We start from the raw sequence: 15,821 nt of genomic DNA on the forward strand, positions 1-15,821 counted from the left end.
TTATAGCATCATATATTGTTCTTAATGCATGAATTAATATGGATATAAACATTTGTGTATCGTTTGTTATTATGCCATCTGATGTTGATATTATATCTTTTGTTATGTAAATGTCCTACTAAACAAGGAGAATTAGGTAGAACAAAAATTAATTAAAGCGCGACGAAAGTTGCCATATCTTCGTGTGTAACAACATACGACAAACTTTATTATTAACAGATAATTTGCAAATAACCACCGCGACATATTTTGGCGAATGTTTTAAAATAACTAGAGTTGTATAAACAAAAATATATGTGAAATTTGAAGAATCAACAATGATGAATAGCACTAAAGTGTTGATATAAACATTAGTGGCATGGTTTATGGAGACTATAATTGATATGCATTTACTCCTAAGAATATATGTTATGTAGTGAAGAATGGGTCCTTGAGATAATGTTCTAAGGAGCCAAAAATTTGCTTTCTCTTATAACAAAGCAAATAAATACCACTCAGTTAGAATAATATGTTTCTTTACTTAGCTGTCTCTTTAATCTTTATTAAAGCAATTCTCTTTGCCTTTAAATTCACAACATAAAACCCACCCTACCACCCAACCCCTTATTCTTATTGTTCTTGCTTCCAAGTTCAAACCCCCATATTCTTAACTTTGCCCATACTCAAAACAACACTTCTAAACTAAACCCTTTTGTCAAAATTCTTGTTACTATCTCTCATCATTTAATTAGGAAAATGTCTGTGCAACAAGCGGAACAAACGCCCCTAGTTTACCCGGTTTCTGAAACAAACCCGCCCTCCCATCGTCAATTGGATGGCTCGTTTGGGGCGGTTTTCATAGTGTTGGCGGTGATAGTGGTCATATCAGCGGTTGCTTGCTTTCTAGGGCGGTTGTGTAATAAACGCCAAAACAAGATGAAACCAACTAAGCACAGTCGGCCCGCCAAAGAGAAAGATATGAAACCTAGCCGTAACGCTTTCCAAACTAAAGATGGGGATATCGAGTTCGGGTTTGATAAGCGGCTTTCAAGCGCCAAGGTGGCTGCTAACAATGAACCAAACATGGGACCAAAGATGGGTCGACCAAACTCATTTCGTGAACCAAACAGGGGCCGGCCCAATTCTTTTCGCGACCCAAGCATGGGTCCGAACATGGGGCGTCCTAATTCATTCAAGGAACCGTCAATGGGAAGGCCTAACTCGTTCCGCAAGGGTGAATTTAGAGATGATCATGTGAGGTTTGGTGGTAATCAAGATCATGAGATGAATTTCAAATCTGGTACAGGCCCACAACATTATTGAATGTAGAGGCTACTTCATTGTATGATAGATTTAACCAAAGTTTGGCTAAGTAGATGTTCTCTAATGGTGGTGGTGTTCATGCTTATTTCTTATTATTATATGATTAATTATGAAGTGGTTGTGGAAGTAACATCTTCACTTTAATGAAGGTTTAAATTCAAGTTGTGTTCTGTAACATAGCTTTGCTTATTTGTTTCCTAGATCCAAACATGGTGATTGACTTTTGTGACATAAGGTCACACGCGCCATAAAAACAACAATTTGAAGTCATTTACTTATAAATGGGTCGATTTGTGCTACGCGTTGGGTAAAATTTAAAAGTAAACTTCATATAAAATGGGTTAAATGGGTCAAAAGTCACCAATGTGTATTTTTAACATATAAAAGCTCCAAAACACCTTATTCAAAAGTTCATATTGTTACTTAGTACAGCTTTGCATTCATTTTAACCGTAAAATTTGGACAATGAGTATTTTTAAGTCATCACGACCCGATTCGACCCGTACCAAAAACGTAACCCAATCTGCCCATAAAACTTTAAAGACTTACCTCAACTACTTTAAACTGGCTAATTGGTTTTTCTATGAGCGTCCCGGCTCCCGTGTGCGTCCGTTTTGCTTTTCCTTTCACTTCACCTTGAATAAAGTCCATATAACATGACAAATTATGAATTTAGATCTTTGAATAAACTGAAAAAGAAAAAAAACACAGCCTTTCTGTCATCAACAATAAAATGTTCTGCATAAGCACATGAAGCCTAGGTGAAGTTTGACCAAAAGCATGCCCATATTCAAGTTTAAAAAAAAGGTATAAAAAAGAAATATAAGCAGCTAATTTCTCTATATTGGCATCTTGAATGTTAAAAGACTAAGCCAATGCCTGTCAGATTCTTCGTCTATTGTCATTTCGTGGTCTCTTAGAAGACCCTGCTTTCAAAGTGTCTGTATCTGACTCGATCTAGAAAATACAAAACAAAACATTAAAAGATTATAAAAATATCACTGATAAATAGAGGAGATAATGATAATAGTTTACTAGTGGTACACACCTTATTGAGTTTTTCCCTGACCAATCGAACCGTATGATTCATCGACTCTACTGGAAAATAATCCTGACATTATAATTAACAATGAATGTTTTGAGTTAGCATGCATAAACAAACTCAGCCATACAAGAAAAAGAACCTAAATATAAAACCATGCAATTTCAAGAAAAGCTTAGCATTACAAACTAGACATAATGTAAGAAAATTCAGATATTATCATACAATGCATCTTCATAAATCATATGTTATCGAAATAACTCTTTCATTAATAAAAACATTCAAACGATTAACAATGAAGTGACAGGTAAACGGGCAACTAGCTGGGCCTTATGTCAGTGGTGACATCATGGCACAGTTCATTAAAATATTTCAAGATGAGACTTGAGAGCTTCATATTTGCTGATGAGATATCAGTTGCTGAGAATAATTACAAAACACTAAATTACTGTGAGAACAAAAAGAACAAATCTTAATTTAAAAGAAAAAAACAATTATGGTTGTTAATAGTTCATACTCCATTACTCCATATTATTATGTGCTTCTTTATACACAACCTTGGTTATGTATATAAACAGACCATCAAACTAACTTGTTCATATATTTTTTTAAATTCTGTAAAACATTTACCTACGCATGTGTAGGTTATATAACAATCAAACTAGATTGTTAATATTATTTTTGAGTTTCATGAGATATAAATGAGAAACAATAAACATTTGATTTATACCATTTTCTTTTAAATATAAGATTTAGAAAAATGAAAAACTCAATGTTTCATTTTGTTATGTGTCTTCTCAAATAGTGTTCCAAATAGATCTTTCCCTTATGTCTGTAATATGATATAAAGGGTTGCACCTGATTCGAAGAAACTGTTGAGGGAAAAGTTCGGCTGTGAATAGTAGTATGCTGAGCCTGTATCTCTAATGGGTCGCTGTAACAATAACATAAAATCAGATTTTCCAAAATAACTAAGTATTATGTTTTAATACTCGGGATAAAATAATATAAATTAGATTATAAACCTTTGTTGAATATTTAATGGCTCAGATATGAAATTCTTGTGGGATTGAATAGAACCTGCACTGGAAACAGAAGGAACCTTGGATCTTCCAGCTGAAATAACAAACACACAAACATAGTTTTAGTACATATATAGAATGATGTTAATTTCTAAATAGCTTACGATTAAGTCTAGCAATAACTTCTTTTCGTCTTCCTTCCAATTTCTCCTTGGTGTCATCAAGGCTCTCGTATTGTGGTGCATATGAAACTTGAAGCCGATTTCCAATAAAAACCGATTCATCCAACTTCCTTTTGGCAAACCTACATGAAAGAAGCTTTAAAAAAATACTTTTGCATTGCACATAAGTTTAATCAACTAATAAGAGTACTCGCGATATGCGATGTACATATATTTTAATGACATATGACAAATGATTTGTTTAAATCACCTGGCATTGTGAACATGATGAAACTTGATCCAATAAACATCAGTAAATGGTTCACAGTCTTCATCATCCAGTGGTACAAATCTACAAAAGAGAAACATAAAATCAAACTGAGCTTTCAAAAGTAATAAACTAAACGTATCATGCTCAAAAAGCCCTCTTATGCAAACATAATGTCATATAGGCGAGAGCAATAACCGAACCATTAACCAAAACCCAAATTATCTGAAAATTGGTTATCAGTTTTTTTGTACCCTTCTTTAACCGAAATTAACCGAACCAAACCATTCATATTTTCATGTATTTCCAAGGAAAACCTTTACCCCAAGTTTGGTTTTAACAAAATTAGCTGAACCAAAAACCGAAAACTGAACCGATTAATCAAAAGCCTACTGGTTAACAAAGTAGATTAACCGATGACTTCGGCTTCGGTTTAGGCTAATAACCAAACCGAACGGTGCACAGCCATATCAATTAAATAACAACACAATTCGAACATGCACTACTAACACAAATGATATTATCCGGCAACAAGCAGCAAAATTAACTTCAAAATCATTAAACTAAAGTCATCAAATAAGACAGCATGTGTATGTGAGTGAGTGTGTGTATCACATAAGAATTAGTATCTAATCTTACTTGTCAATTTGACCCTCAATTAACCGAACTGAACCATCCATATTTTCATATAATTCTAGCCTCCATGTCATGTATTGCTAAGGAAAAACTTTAGCCCAAGTTTGGTTTTGGTTATTAAACGAAATTACCCGAATCAAAGCCGAAAAACTAACTGAATAAACAAAACTGATTAATTGATGAGTTTGGTTTCGATTTAGGCTAACAACCAAACGGAACGGTGCACACTCATATCAATTAAACAACATCACAATTCGAATGAGGTCACTACTAACACAAAATAATATGATTAAGCAACAATTAGCTTCAAAATCATTATCTAAACTCATCAAATAAGAGCATCAATCAGCACGTATAGGTGAAATAATAATTAGTATTAATATCTTACTCGTCAATTTGACCGTATCCACCGAACAATTTATGCAATTCATCACCGCAACCTAACGCCGGAACATTCCTCACGATCAAATACCTAATTACATATCAACAAGTGAGTAGTTAATTAGGGCTCGCATAACAAATACAACAACATAATTGGAAATAACATATTCAGCAAAGCAAAATCAAACAACAATGGATTGGTATTACGAACTTTGATTCGTCGCAAACGGTATAAACACGTACCGCGGGTGTCTCCTCTTTCTTACGCGCCATTTTCTTTCTCCCACTGAATCCGTTTCGACACCAATCAAAAGCCCCAAATTGGAACCCTAACTTGTTCGTGTTCGTTAATATAGTTAAAAAAACCAACACAAACAAATTTATGTCTGTGTTTGTTTGTTTTGTTCGTTTACAGGCCTAGGCTAGACATATTTGTTTACTAGCTTAAGTTAGTCTATTGATCTTCGCTTGTAAAGTTTGAGCATCGGCTCGACTAATGAGCTTTACTTATGGCTTGAAGTTGGCTCTAAGCTCGTTTATACTCCTAAACTAAAATCAATCCAAACTAGGGATGAGCAAAATCGGTACCGGTACCGATTGGTAGCGGTACCGATACCGAAATCGGTACCGATTTGGTACCGTCGGTACCGAATCGGTACCAACGTTTTAAGTTTTGGGATCGGTACGGTACCGGTATTTTCCGATTTTTTACCCTCGGTACCGTCCCTGTACCAAGAATTTCCGATTTTCGGGATCGGTATTTTTGGTATCGGTCGGTACCGATACGGTACCATGCTCATCCCTAATCGAAACAAGAGGCTAATGTGTGGTTCACTTTAGTTTAAAAAAAATAACTTTTGGTATATACGTGCATCTACTTTCTAAACTTAGACTTAAAACAAAGGGTCATCTCCGATAGTCGTTAAAATTTATTGAGCGAATGCGAGAGAAAATTTGGGCCTTTAGTTAAAAACGCATTACTGGGCTTAAACAACTATATGTTTAAATGGGCTTATTTGCTATTATTTGGATTGTGCGAACAATTTTTTCTATAGAAATGGATTTAAATAAGTTGAGGAATTATGTTTAAACATTAAAAATACATATTTTCTTTAAAAAAAATATATAATATTTTTAAAATCGGCCTACTGGGTGATCGGGTCAAGGACCCTCCTTCAAAGCCGGGCTTGTTAAAACACCGAATTCATAGTTATGATAGCATACATGTATGTCGTGTATACGTTATATGCATATACTACACACACATTTTAGGACTTAATGTCTAATAACACACTTCATTCTTTATTTTATTCAGCAGTTATGATTACTGATTTTAAAAACGGAAAGAGCAAGTTAGTCGTAATGTGAGCTTGAATTGGTTAATTGGTGGTTAGATCGGTGGAATCTACGAGCTAGGCTGGATGGTTGGTACATATTCATAATTTTATGTTGTATATTTACAAATTCTCATTTAATTGACTAATCATACATGAAAACCAAATTGAGTGTTAGATCGACAGATGGTATACTATTTTTGGGATACGCAGTGAATTTCTACATACAAGAGTTAATTAAAAATCCAAATTATAAAGTCAATTTATATTTGGGTTGTTACAATAAATGCTACCTTTATTCAAACAATACTTCCAAAATACATGTAACTAGAAGACGCTACTCTTGGTTCATCATTAAAGCTTGAATTTGATCTGTTTTTATATGAAAATAAATTTTCTTTTATGCTTATTTTGATATTTATATACAAACACCTTTTTAAGAAATCTAATAGTTAATATTCTTTCAATTTTGTCCATATGTTTCCATTTTCATGTTGCTCGATTTGTTTTATAGTCTACCGGTGTTAAATAGTCGCAATATGTCACTCCTTATAAGTTCGAGGGGTTTTTATATAGTAGACAACATAACATATGTATAGAATTATTGGGGGTGTGAATTCGCATTTATGACGAAAAAAAATTATAACAAAGACAAACTTTGCCCTCAAACTAAGGTCTCTATAAATTGACGCAACCTCATTTTATGACTTGAACAGTAGTTGTGATTACTTTGCACTTCTCGCCAATTTTGTTTTCTTATTAGACACGCATTTCGTGTTTTACTTAACTTCGTTAAAAGTAAGAGCAAGTGATAAGCTAGAATGCATCAAAAAGTGATAAGCTAAAATACATTTGTCACACCTATATTGAAAGATATGTACAATACAATATATACAATAGTATAAGATATATGTAGTATAATTTTACAATTCAAATGACTCTAAAATAACAAAATATGAATTAAATCAAAAGTGAGAGATTAATAAACAATAATAATTCGAAAACATAATCCATATAAAAAACAAGATGATGTTATCTTAAATGATTGAATGTCTGGATTTAAACACATGGACAAATAAATGAAAACCATGGGTTGCAAATCCCCTGTATCGAGTGACTAAAATATTCTACCAACCGTCTACATGCCATCTATGATTATATGAATTATAACAACATCCAAAGCATACTCACGGGAACCCTTCAAATAATCAAACTAACATTTCACTCTCATTGTCTATGTAATAAATACATCATCATGAGATATACAGCTGATATAAACAGTTTCTACCTATTAATATTTTGTTTGTTGACTCACCAGTGTAATAAATATCGATTGGTATGATCAATGGTCAGATGTTAAATATTACTAATGATGATATCGGTGTCGAAGATGGCAAATGATAATACAAATACGAGTAGTTAATACCTAAGATCAAATTCACATTATCAACACAACGATGTTTTTGTTGATGACTTTAGTTTAACGAATATTATTTTAGTATAGTTGGATTTACATAAAACCATATAGATTATAATAAACAAATATACGGATTATGTGGTGTCTAGTGTATACTCACTCAAGACCACTCTAATCACATGTGTCATTAATAACACTTGATTAGTACTAAATTGCATAATGTAATTTCCACCGAGTTTTTCCACTTTTGCAGGCAATTATAACCGTCAATTGTATTCTTTCACAAATAGTTACACATTTCACCATAATCGTGCGATGGTTCCCTATGTACAAAACGAGATAATTGGTCAGAATAAACTACAAAATTTACATTTTCGTTCTTAAAATTATTTTTGTCTTATCTGATAACAAATTTCGTAGATTCAAAATACTTTAATATAACAGTAAAACACCCACGATTCAAAATGCCATCGAAGTGGACTGAAATACAAAACCAGCCTACGTCTTTACCCGGTTTCAACACTTTATGAGATAGCCACGTAGGCTCATAAACTATGAAATGGACAATATGAAAAGGGTTTAATATAATATGAAATGATAATGTGTGAGAGGTTACATATGGCTCAAATGATAGGAGCCATATGTTGCTAACTAACAAAGGGGTTCGGCTGTGTAGCCCGTGAATGCATGTGATCCCAAATTGAAGGCTTCTTATCTCATCTTTCTGTGTTTGGTTTCGACAACTAATTATTTATATAACGGTCCTACACACTCACGTGTCCATCTTTGTCTTCCTACATAAAACGGCATTTATGAAAAATGTTACCACAAACAAAATACCCTTAAATTATTTCAATTGGTTTATGTATCAAAAGAATAATAATCAACTAGCTTGATTCAAGTGGTTCTAGTTAATCAATGTAGGGGTTTATTAAGTGTGTCAAAAATACATTCTAACACACTACTAGAAAAGAAAAAAGGGTATCATCTAAGTAGAGTTTTTAACGACAACAATTCATTGGTAAATACCTACAGACCGACAAAATAAATAAATAAATATTTTAAAAAATGTTCATTAAACATAATGTTGCAACTACCCACGGCCGCTTAGCGCCAGTAAAAATTTTTACCGACAAATTTGATCGTCATTGATACTTCTTTATTTTGTAGTATCATGACACAAATTATACTTGCATTAGCGAAATGAAACCATTTTTTATTTAACTCGATGAACTTAGGTGTTGAAAACTTCAAACTGCAATCTCGCTTCAAGTCTAATAGTTCAACATCTCTTCTTGATTATAATTTATAAAAGAAATAAACTCTATTGACCGATATTAATGACACTCATAACTTTCAACTTCGTCGCCCAAACCAATCCTACTTTAACAGTTTAACTAGAGTGGATCACCACCGCCGCTGTCATCACCCGCCACCCCCTTCCACCAAAATAAAGATTTTAGTTTGCCGGCAATTACAATTGATGTATAGATAGATATATTTTGGTGCAATAAACCATGTTAAAAGAACAAATAATAATATCATGAAATAACAACGTATTTGGTTGTCCACTTCAGTAATCATATATACGTACTCGACGTGATAATTTTAAAGTTTATAATTAACGACAAAATGATTAATTCAGGATATGACAAATAATAACAAAACAAACATACCAATTATTAAGATGTACAAATACCAACTAGAAAGCATATTCATGGGGACCTACTACGTGGTGAGTTTATTATTTATATGTATCTAACTAATCGTCTGTTATTACTTATTCTATTCCCACTAAGGGGCTGTTTGGTTCATTCAGATTTGAATGAGTCAGATCTGAATGAGCATCTGTCCCATTCAGCAACAACAATAAGTCTGAATAATTCAGACTTAATTTTAACCATTCAGATGTTTTCTGTTTGGAACCAAACAGTCTGAATGAATCAGATGTTTGCATCTGAATGGTTCCATTCAGATGTAAACAAACAGCCCCTAAACCTAAATTAATTTGCTTCGACTTCTGACATATGTGTAGGGCCATGCATAATCTTTTACGTACTTTGTATCTGTCGTTTTTCGTTAATTACACATGAATCAGTTCATGTGGTCCGTTAATATAACCATCAAAGGTTTTGTGTACTTTTTTTTAGATATTTCTCTTTCATTTTTGGTTTGTTCAATCCGGCTAATTATTTAAATATCAATAGTGTAAATGAGCTCCAGCTTCAGACATCTAGGAAGCTTAGGCTCGCAAGCATAAACTAACATAATATTCATATTATATTTTTAATTAATATATTTATATAATGATTAGTATTACATGTAAAATAACGATAAAATCAATTAAATAATAAGCTTTATGTAATATGTATATTTTTATAATACATAAAATAATTAAATGGTAAACGAACCGAGCTCGAGCTTACCTAGTTTACATATGGGTATCTTAGCATCTACTAATGTTGCTTTCTTTGAGTTTGACACTCGTCTAAACTATCCCGTGTAGAAATCAAAACTTCGAAAGGTGGTTAACGTAAATCAAAGTAATTGTCATAGTTGTTTTACAACAATCAAACCGAACATTCACTAAACATACAAGAACAATAACTTTGTTCATTTTATACAAGTAACGCACAAGAACAATAACTTTGTACACATGTACATGCATGCGTGTCTACGTATGTGCATGTATGTTCATTTAGCATATCAACAGAGATATTTAAAAGAAAACGAACTTCTTTTAATGAACATGAACAATGCGGCCATTTGATTCGTTTATGGCACCTGACTATTTAAGATGATTAAACAATAGGGATCACCAACTTAATGCTTGGAGAAAAAGAGAATTCACATGGCAAATCTGCTTAACCAATTGGCCAACTAACATACAATAACATATTGGCATTTAGGCAAATGGGGACAATTAATGGGACCATATGTTGAAGCCCCAACTAGAATTCACACAAAAGAAAGAAGTAACATGTAAAGTTTGAGAATAAAAAATGGAATGTCAGGCGCTATCAAACAATCTCTTGCTTTGCAGACCTACATTACTCTTAAAGTCCTATGCCTATATAAACACCAAACAAACTCATCATTTTACTCATCTAAAATCCACCAATCAAACACAACACACAGAAACACACATTTGCCAATCACATGGGTAGTTTTAGTTTCAAGAAACTTACATTTGCATTTGTGGTTGCAATTCTAGTATGGGCTTCAAGCTTGGAAACATGCAATGGTAGAAGGGGTAAGCATTGGAGGCAAAACAGAGGTACTTTGAGTTCTTTGTACAAGAAGAAAGGAAATAATCATGGACATCAAGTTATTGCGGAAAAGTCAAAACCAAAGTCAAAATCAAAACCGAAACAAAAACAACCAATTCCAACTCCGGAAGAACCGTTAACTCCTCCACCAAAAGGTTCAAAGTTTAATGTCCTTGACTATGGAGCAAAAGGGGATGGTGCTTCTGACGATACACAGGTGAACAATGTTTTAATATTTATAATCTTGTTACGTGTTTTTTTAATTAATTCTGCATAGAATGTGCAGCCTTCATGCTTAGAAAACCAAAACATTCTTCTTAAACAATTTAGGATTGTGGGTCTCATTTTCATGATACGAGAATAACGAAAACAGGACCCGTGATGAATATGATAAAGGAAGTTAAAAAGTGGAGTCTAAACACATAATGCATGTAGATAGTACAACTCTTAGGGTATCACTATTTGCACTAATTAAGATGATTGTGACCCTCATTCGAAAATGTTCCCACTAATGTGTCAATGTGAGTGTGGTTTAGCGAGTCAACCGGTTTAGATAATAGGTCAAGATACGTTTGGGTTGAACTGAGTCATTTTTCAGCTCTGGCACGTAAACACATTATGTTCACTTTTAAAACATTTTATAAATTTCTAATGCATTATTATGATTACGAACAACCTATCAAAAAACAGTTCAAGTTTAAAGTGTTAAAATTTGAGTTATAAAGTTTTAATGTATTTCTGGAACAACAGAAAATAAATAATTATACAAAATCAGCAGCCGGATTACATGTTCAGCAGCCGGTCCTGTTTAAAAACATTTTACATAAAGACATTTTTGTCACAAGAATTGCATTTGGTTGATACTCTAAAGTTTGTTGTATAACTTATGTCAGTTTCTAGAAGACAGATGGCAGTTAACTTCACTGTTGTGTGTATTCTTTATTAAAGAGGGTATAAAATCATTGAATAAAAGGAATGGAAGAAGTTAAATCAGAGCAAAAAGATAATAGGAATTGGATGGTAAAACATATAAAAATTAGTTGGGACCACTCACAAGACTCTCATACGGCAGTTTGTATGGTCCTGATTCCCAACAATAATTGTATGCTGTCAAATGCAAACTACCAACTGTATGACAAATACGTGTACATATATTTTAACCATAAATGTTAAAAATAAATAAATAACATAAAATAAAAGTAATCGTTTCGATAAATCTAAATTAAGTAATATAACTAACCTCGTGTGAGACGTGTGTCCAATGCAGGCCTTTCAAGCGGCATGGGCGGATGCATGTAAAGTGGAAGCATCAACGATGATCGTGCCATCGGGTTATGAGTTCCTCGTGGGACCCATATCTTTCTCGGGTCCATATTGCCAAAGGAACATTCTTTTTCAGGTATTATGCAATCATATCGTTTGTTAAAACAAAAGTGTCAATTTCGAACTGTTTACTTATGAGTTATAAGTTAGACAGATTTACGGTATATATAATCTCAAATTCTCATAGTCAAAAGGGTCAACTAGAAGGGTTCATGAATATATTTATGAAAAAAAAACTAAAGAAATGCCTAAACTATTGCAGCTTGATGGTACGATCATAGCTCCAACAAATGCAAAAGCATGGGGTAAAGGTCTCCTACAATGGCTTGAATTCACAAAACTTGTAGGACTCACAATCAAAGGCAAAGGCACCATTGATGGAAGAGGTTCAGTTTGGTGGACAGATTCTGTTCTTGATGATCCTATTGACAATGAAGAACAACTAATTATCTCATTAGACAATATCACGGTTATTGGAAATCCACAAGTAATTTAAATCCATCCCACTCCTTTTAGTTTTGTTACGGTTTTGTGCTACTTTTTTCCATGTTATTGAGAAAAAATAAAGTAGATACGTGAAAATAATAGTCGAACAAAAGATTCACGTGTCAATAAAATAAATAAAAAATGGCTCATGTTTGTATACTACAAGAAATTATTTATAAATTGCGAACTTAAAGTAGATACACGAAACAATTTCGGGTATTCCATGACTATAGACGTAATAAAAAACTCGATATGAAGAATGAACCCTAACATATAAATATATATAGAGATAATAATTCACTTTAAATCTATTCTCTGACATAAAATTGGTTATGACAGGTAGGCAGCTCATTAGAGGGGAAGATGCCTAGTACAAAGCCAACTGTAAGGATCCCTTATAAAAAAGAAATGATAATAATTATTCATGAATATATCTTAATGATGTTCTTTTTGTGACATGGCAAATACTTTGTTTATATACAGGCGTTGCGGTTTTATGGGAGTTTTAATGTGACAGTCACAGGCATAACAATACAAAACAGTCCTCAGTGTCACCTCAAGTTTGATAACTGTGACGGAGTTCTAGTGTATAGTTTTAGTGTTTCGTCTCCCGGTGACAGCCCCAATACTGATGGAATTCACTTACAGAACTCCAAGAATGTGTTAATACACACCACAGATCTTGCTTGTGGTAAATAATATTACTTTGCTAAGTTTGGTTATTAAACGAATTATACTTCCTAAAGCAAATTGCACACTACAGAAACAAATTTTATACTTTTCTCTTATTTTACCAACAAGATAATTTTTTTTAACTTATATGTATAAAGAATTACTAAATGTTGCATGTGATGCCATGTAGTATACATATACAATAAAATGTCACATCCATCAAACTAAATGAGACAATATGGCAGCCATCCATTCTCATTATCCACCAAAACCTAAAAATATGTGACAAATAATGCTACAAAGTAAAGAAAACCTAATCCAAAAAATGTATGAACCACACGCATACATAAAACCGCACAAATGCATCTTGGCACATATTTGACCTTCTATCACCTTATCCAAAAAGTGCCATACACACAAACAACTAAATCATTATACACCTTATCTAAAGTCAGTTAATGTTTCGTGTAGGCGATGACTGCATATCGATACAAACAGGATGCACAAACGTATTTGTGCATGATGTAAACTGTGGACCCGGGCATGGAATAAGCATTGGAAGTTTAGGAAAAGATGGGACAACTGCATGTGTTTCCAATATTACTGTTCGGAACGTTAATATGCATAACACAATGACTGGTGTTAGGATCAAAACTTGGCAGGTACACATACTATCAGTTACAGTTAAACTCAAATAATAATATTACACGAAACAACATAAAGATAGCACACAAAATAACAATTTTAAAATCTTTTTGTAAAGGGAGGGTCAGGTTCAGTGCAAGGAGTATTATTCTCAAACATTCAAGTTTCTGAAGTTGAATTCCCGATCATGATTGATCAATACTACTGTGACCACAGTAGCTGCACGAACCACACGTCAGCAGTGGCTGTTTCAAACATTGCCTATGAAAACATTCGAGGAACATATACAGTTAAACCGGTTCATGTGTCATGTAGTGACAGCAAACCTTGTCAGGATGTAAGACTGACTGACATTGAACTAAAACCCGTGCCTAAAGGCTACCACATGTATGACCCGTTTTGCTGGCAAGCTTTTGGAGAATTAAATGCTCCTACTATCCCGGAAATCGGTTGTTTGCAGCAAGGCACGCCATCAAGCAGTTGGGATCCTGATGAAACTGGATGTGCAGCATAACATACCAATGCAGTTTCAGTTTTGCCCTGTTGTTGTCATTGTACTTATAATGTACATTTGAGCCGTTACTCCGTTAGATGACGAATTTTTGTCCGTGTTGGGTCATTATTGGGTATTTTAGTAATTTACCATTTGGGTCATTATTGGATAATGACCCGAGTGGTATAAAAAATCTGCATAATGACCTAAACGAGACAAAAGGGTCGTCTTTTAATGACTCAAATGTATGAAAAGAAGTACAATGGCTAAAATGGGACTAAAGTGAAAGTAGATTGGTATTTATGTAAGAACCAATATGATTTGGTGCATCAATTAGTGAGGTCGGTATAGTTGCTGACCCCTTTTCACATTATACAAGTGCTTTAAGGCGATTATATATAAGTAGTATTATAATATAGGATTGGTTGTGGTTGTATTATAGGGATTCTTGATTCTTATCATGTATGTGTTGTGTATACACTACAAATATTTGTCTTTGTATTCACCATGATTTCATTGCTGTGCATTTGTGCTTGATTACTATTGTGAAATATAGAGTAATATTTATACTGTTGGGTTGCACATCGCACGCAAAATGGCTTTCTAGTTTCTAATCATAAGCAACGTCAAACTGCTTACTCAAAACAACTTATTTCACTCACTATTAATAGTTGGATGAGCAGCTTGAATAAGCAATCCCAAACACACTCAAGACACTTAAAGTTGTATCAAAATACAATGAGCATATAAACAGTTTTATTAAGCAATCCAAATTCCAAACGCCCCTAAGGCCTAAACAAATATAATTGAACAAACATAAGGATAGATCACAAATTCACAACTGTGAAGACTGATGTAAGAGCTACTCGAGCTCGGATCGATAAAAAGCTCAAAATGAGCCGACTTTTTTCGAGCACAAGCCTCAAATAAAGCTCGTTTAGTTATCTATCCCGCGCTCGAGCCTTGTGTATTTTTAAGTCCTACCGCTTCTGAACTTCTATGGACTAATTTCACACTACACAACCAAGCACGAGCCAAGCTCCGGCTTGTTTAAGGTACTACATTATCTCAAGCCGAGCTTGGGCTCATTTAAGGAATTTCTCAAAATATATAAAATGTATATAAATTAATTAATAACGAATAAACGAGCCCTGCCCAAGCTGAGCCCGAGCTTGAAAAAACAACTCAGTAGCCAAGCTTGAGCTCTCGTAAGTCAAAACAGGCCGAGCTCAAGCCAAGTCAAGCTCGGACCCTGAAGAAACACTAACCGGACCCCGGGCAGATTACGAGTAACCTGGGGGTTAGATAGATGTTTCCCACGAGGGGTTGGACCCGGCAAAGATGGTTCTTCTGATAACCTGCAAAACAGA

The 15,821-nt window shown here is 33.8% G+C and overlaps 2 protein-coding genes across 2 annotated transcripts; one reads left to right on the plus strand and one right to left on the minus strand.

Annotated features, from left to right (window-relative positions):
* Window positions 1-1,346: 1,346 nt before the first annotated feature.
* On the minus strand, window positions 1,347-5,092 carry LOC143531723 (uncharacterized). Its single transcript, XM_077026966.1, has 8 exons — window positions 5,024-5,092; window positions 4,820-4,903; window positions 3,799-3,879; window positions 3,531-3,670; window positions 3,370-3,460; window positions 3,203-3,278; window positions 2,351-2,413; window positions 1,347-2,259 (listed from the first exon to the last, which is right to left on the minus strand). Exons 1-8 carry the CDS (start codon window positions 5,083-5,085, stop codon window positions 2,185-2,187), a joined length of 672 nt encoding a protein of 223 aa, XP_076883081.1. The 5' UTR covers window positions 5,086-5,092; the 3' UTR covers window positions 1,347-2,184.
* Window positions 5,093-10,383: 5,291 nt separating this feature from the next.
* Window positions 10,384-14,887, plus strand: LOC143531724 (polygalacturonase At1g48100-like). The gene is made up of 7 exons (XM_077026968.1): window positions 10,384-11,049; window positions 12,100-12,231; window positions 12,418-12,642; window positions 12,981-13,025; window positions 13,125-13,332; window positions 13,785-13,975; window positions 14,077-14,887. Exons 1-7 carry the CDS (start codon window positions 10,723-10,725, stop codon window positions 14,470-14,472), a joined length of 1,524 nt encoding a protein of 507 aa, XP_076883083.1. The 5' UTR covers window positions 10,384-10,722; the 3' UTR covers window positions 14,473-14,887.
* The last annotated feature ends 934 nt before the right edge of the window (window positions 14,888-15,821 follow it).

The sequence above is a fragment of the Bidens hawaiensis genome, unplaced genomic scaffold, assembly GCF_021521415.1.
Source record: "Bidens hawaiensis isolate Kalapana, Puna unplaced genomic scaffold, B.hawaiensis_p1.1 tig00009224_1, whole genome shotgun sequence".
Lineage (NCBI taxonomy): Eukaryota > Viridiplantae > Streptophyta > Magnoliopsida > Asterales > Asteraceae > Bidens > Bidens hawaiensis.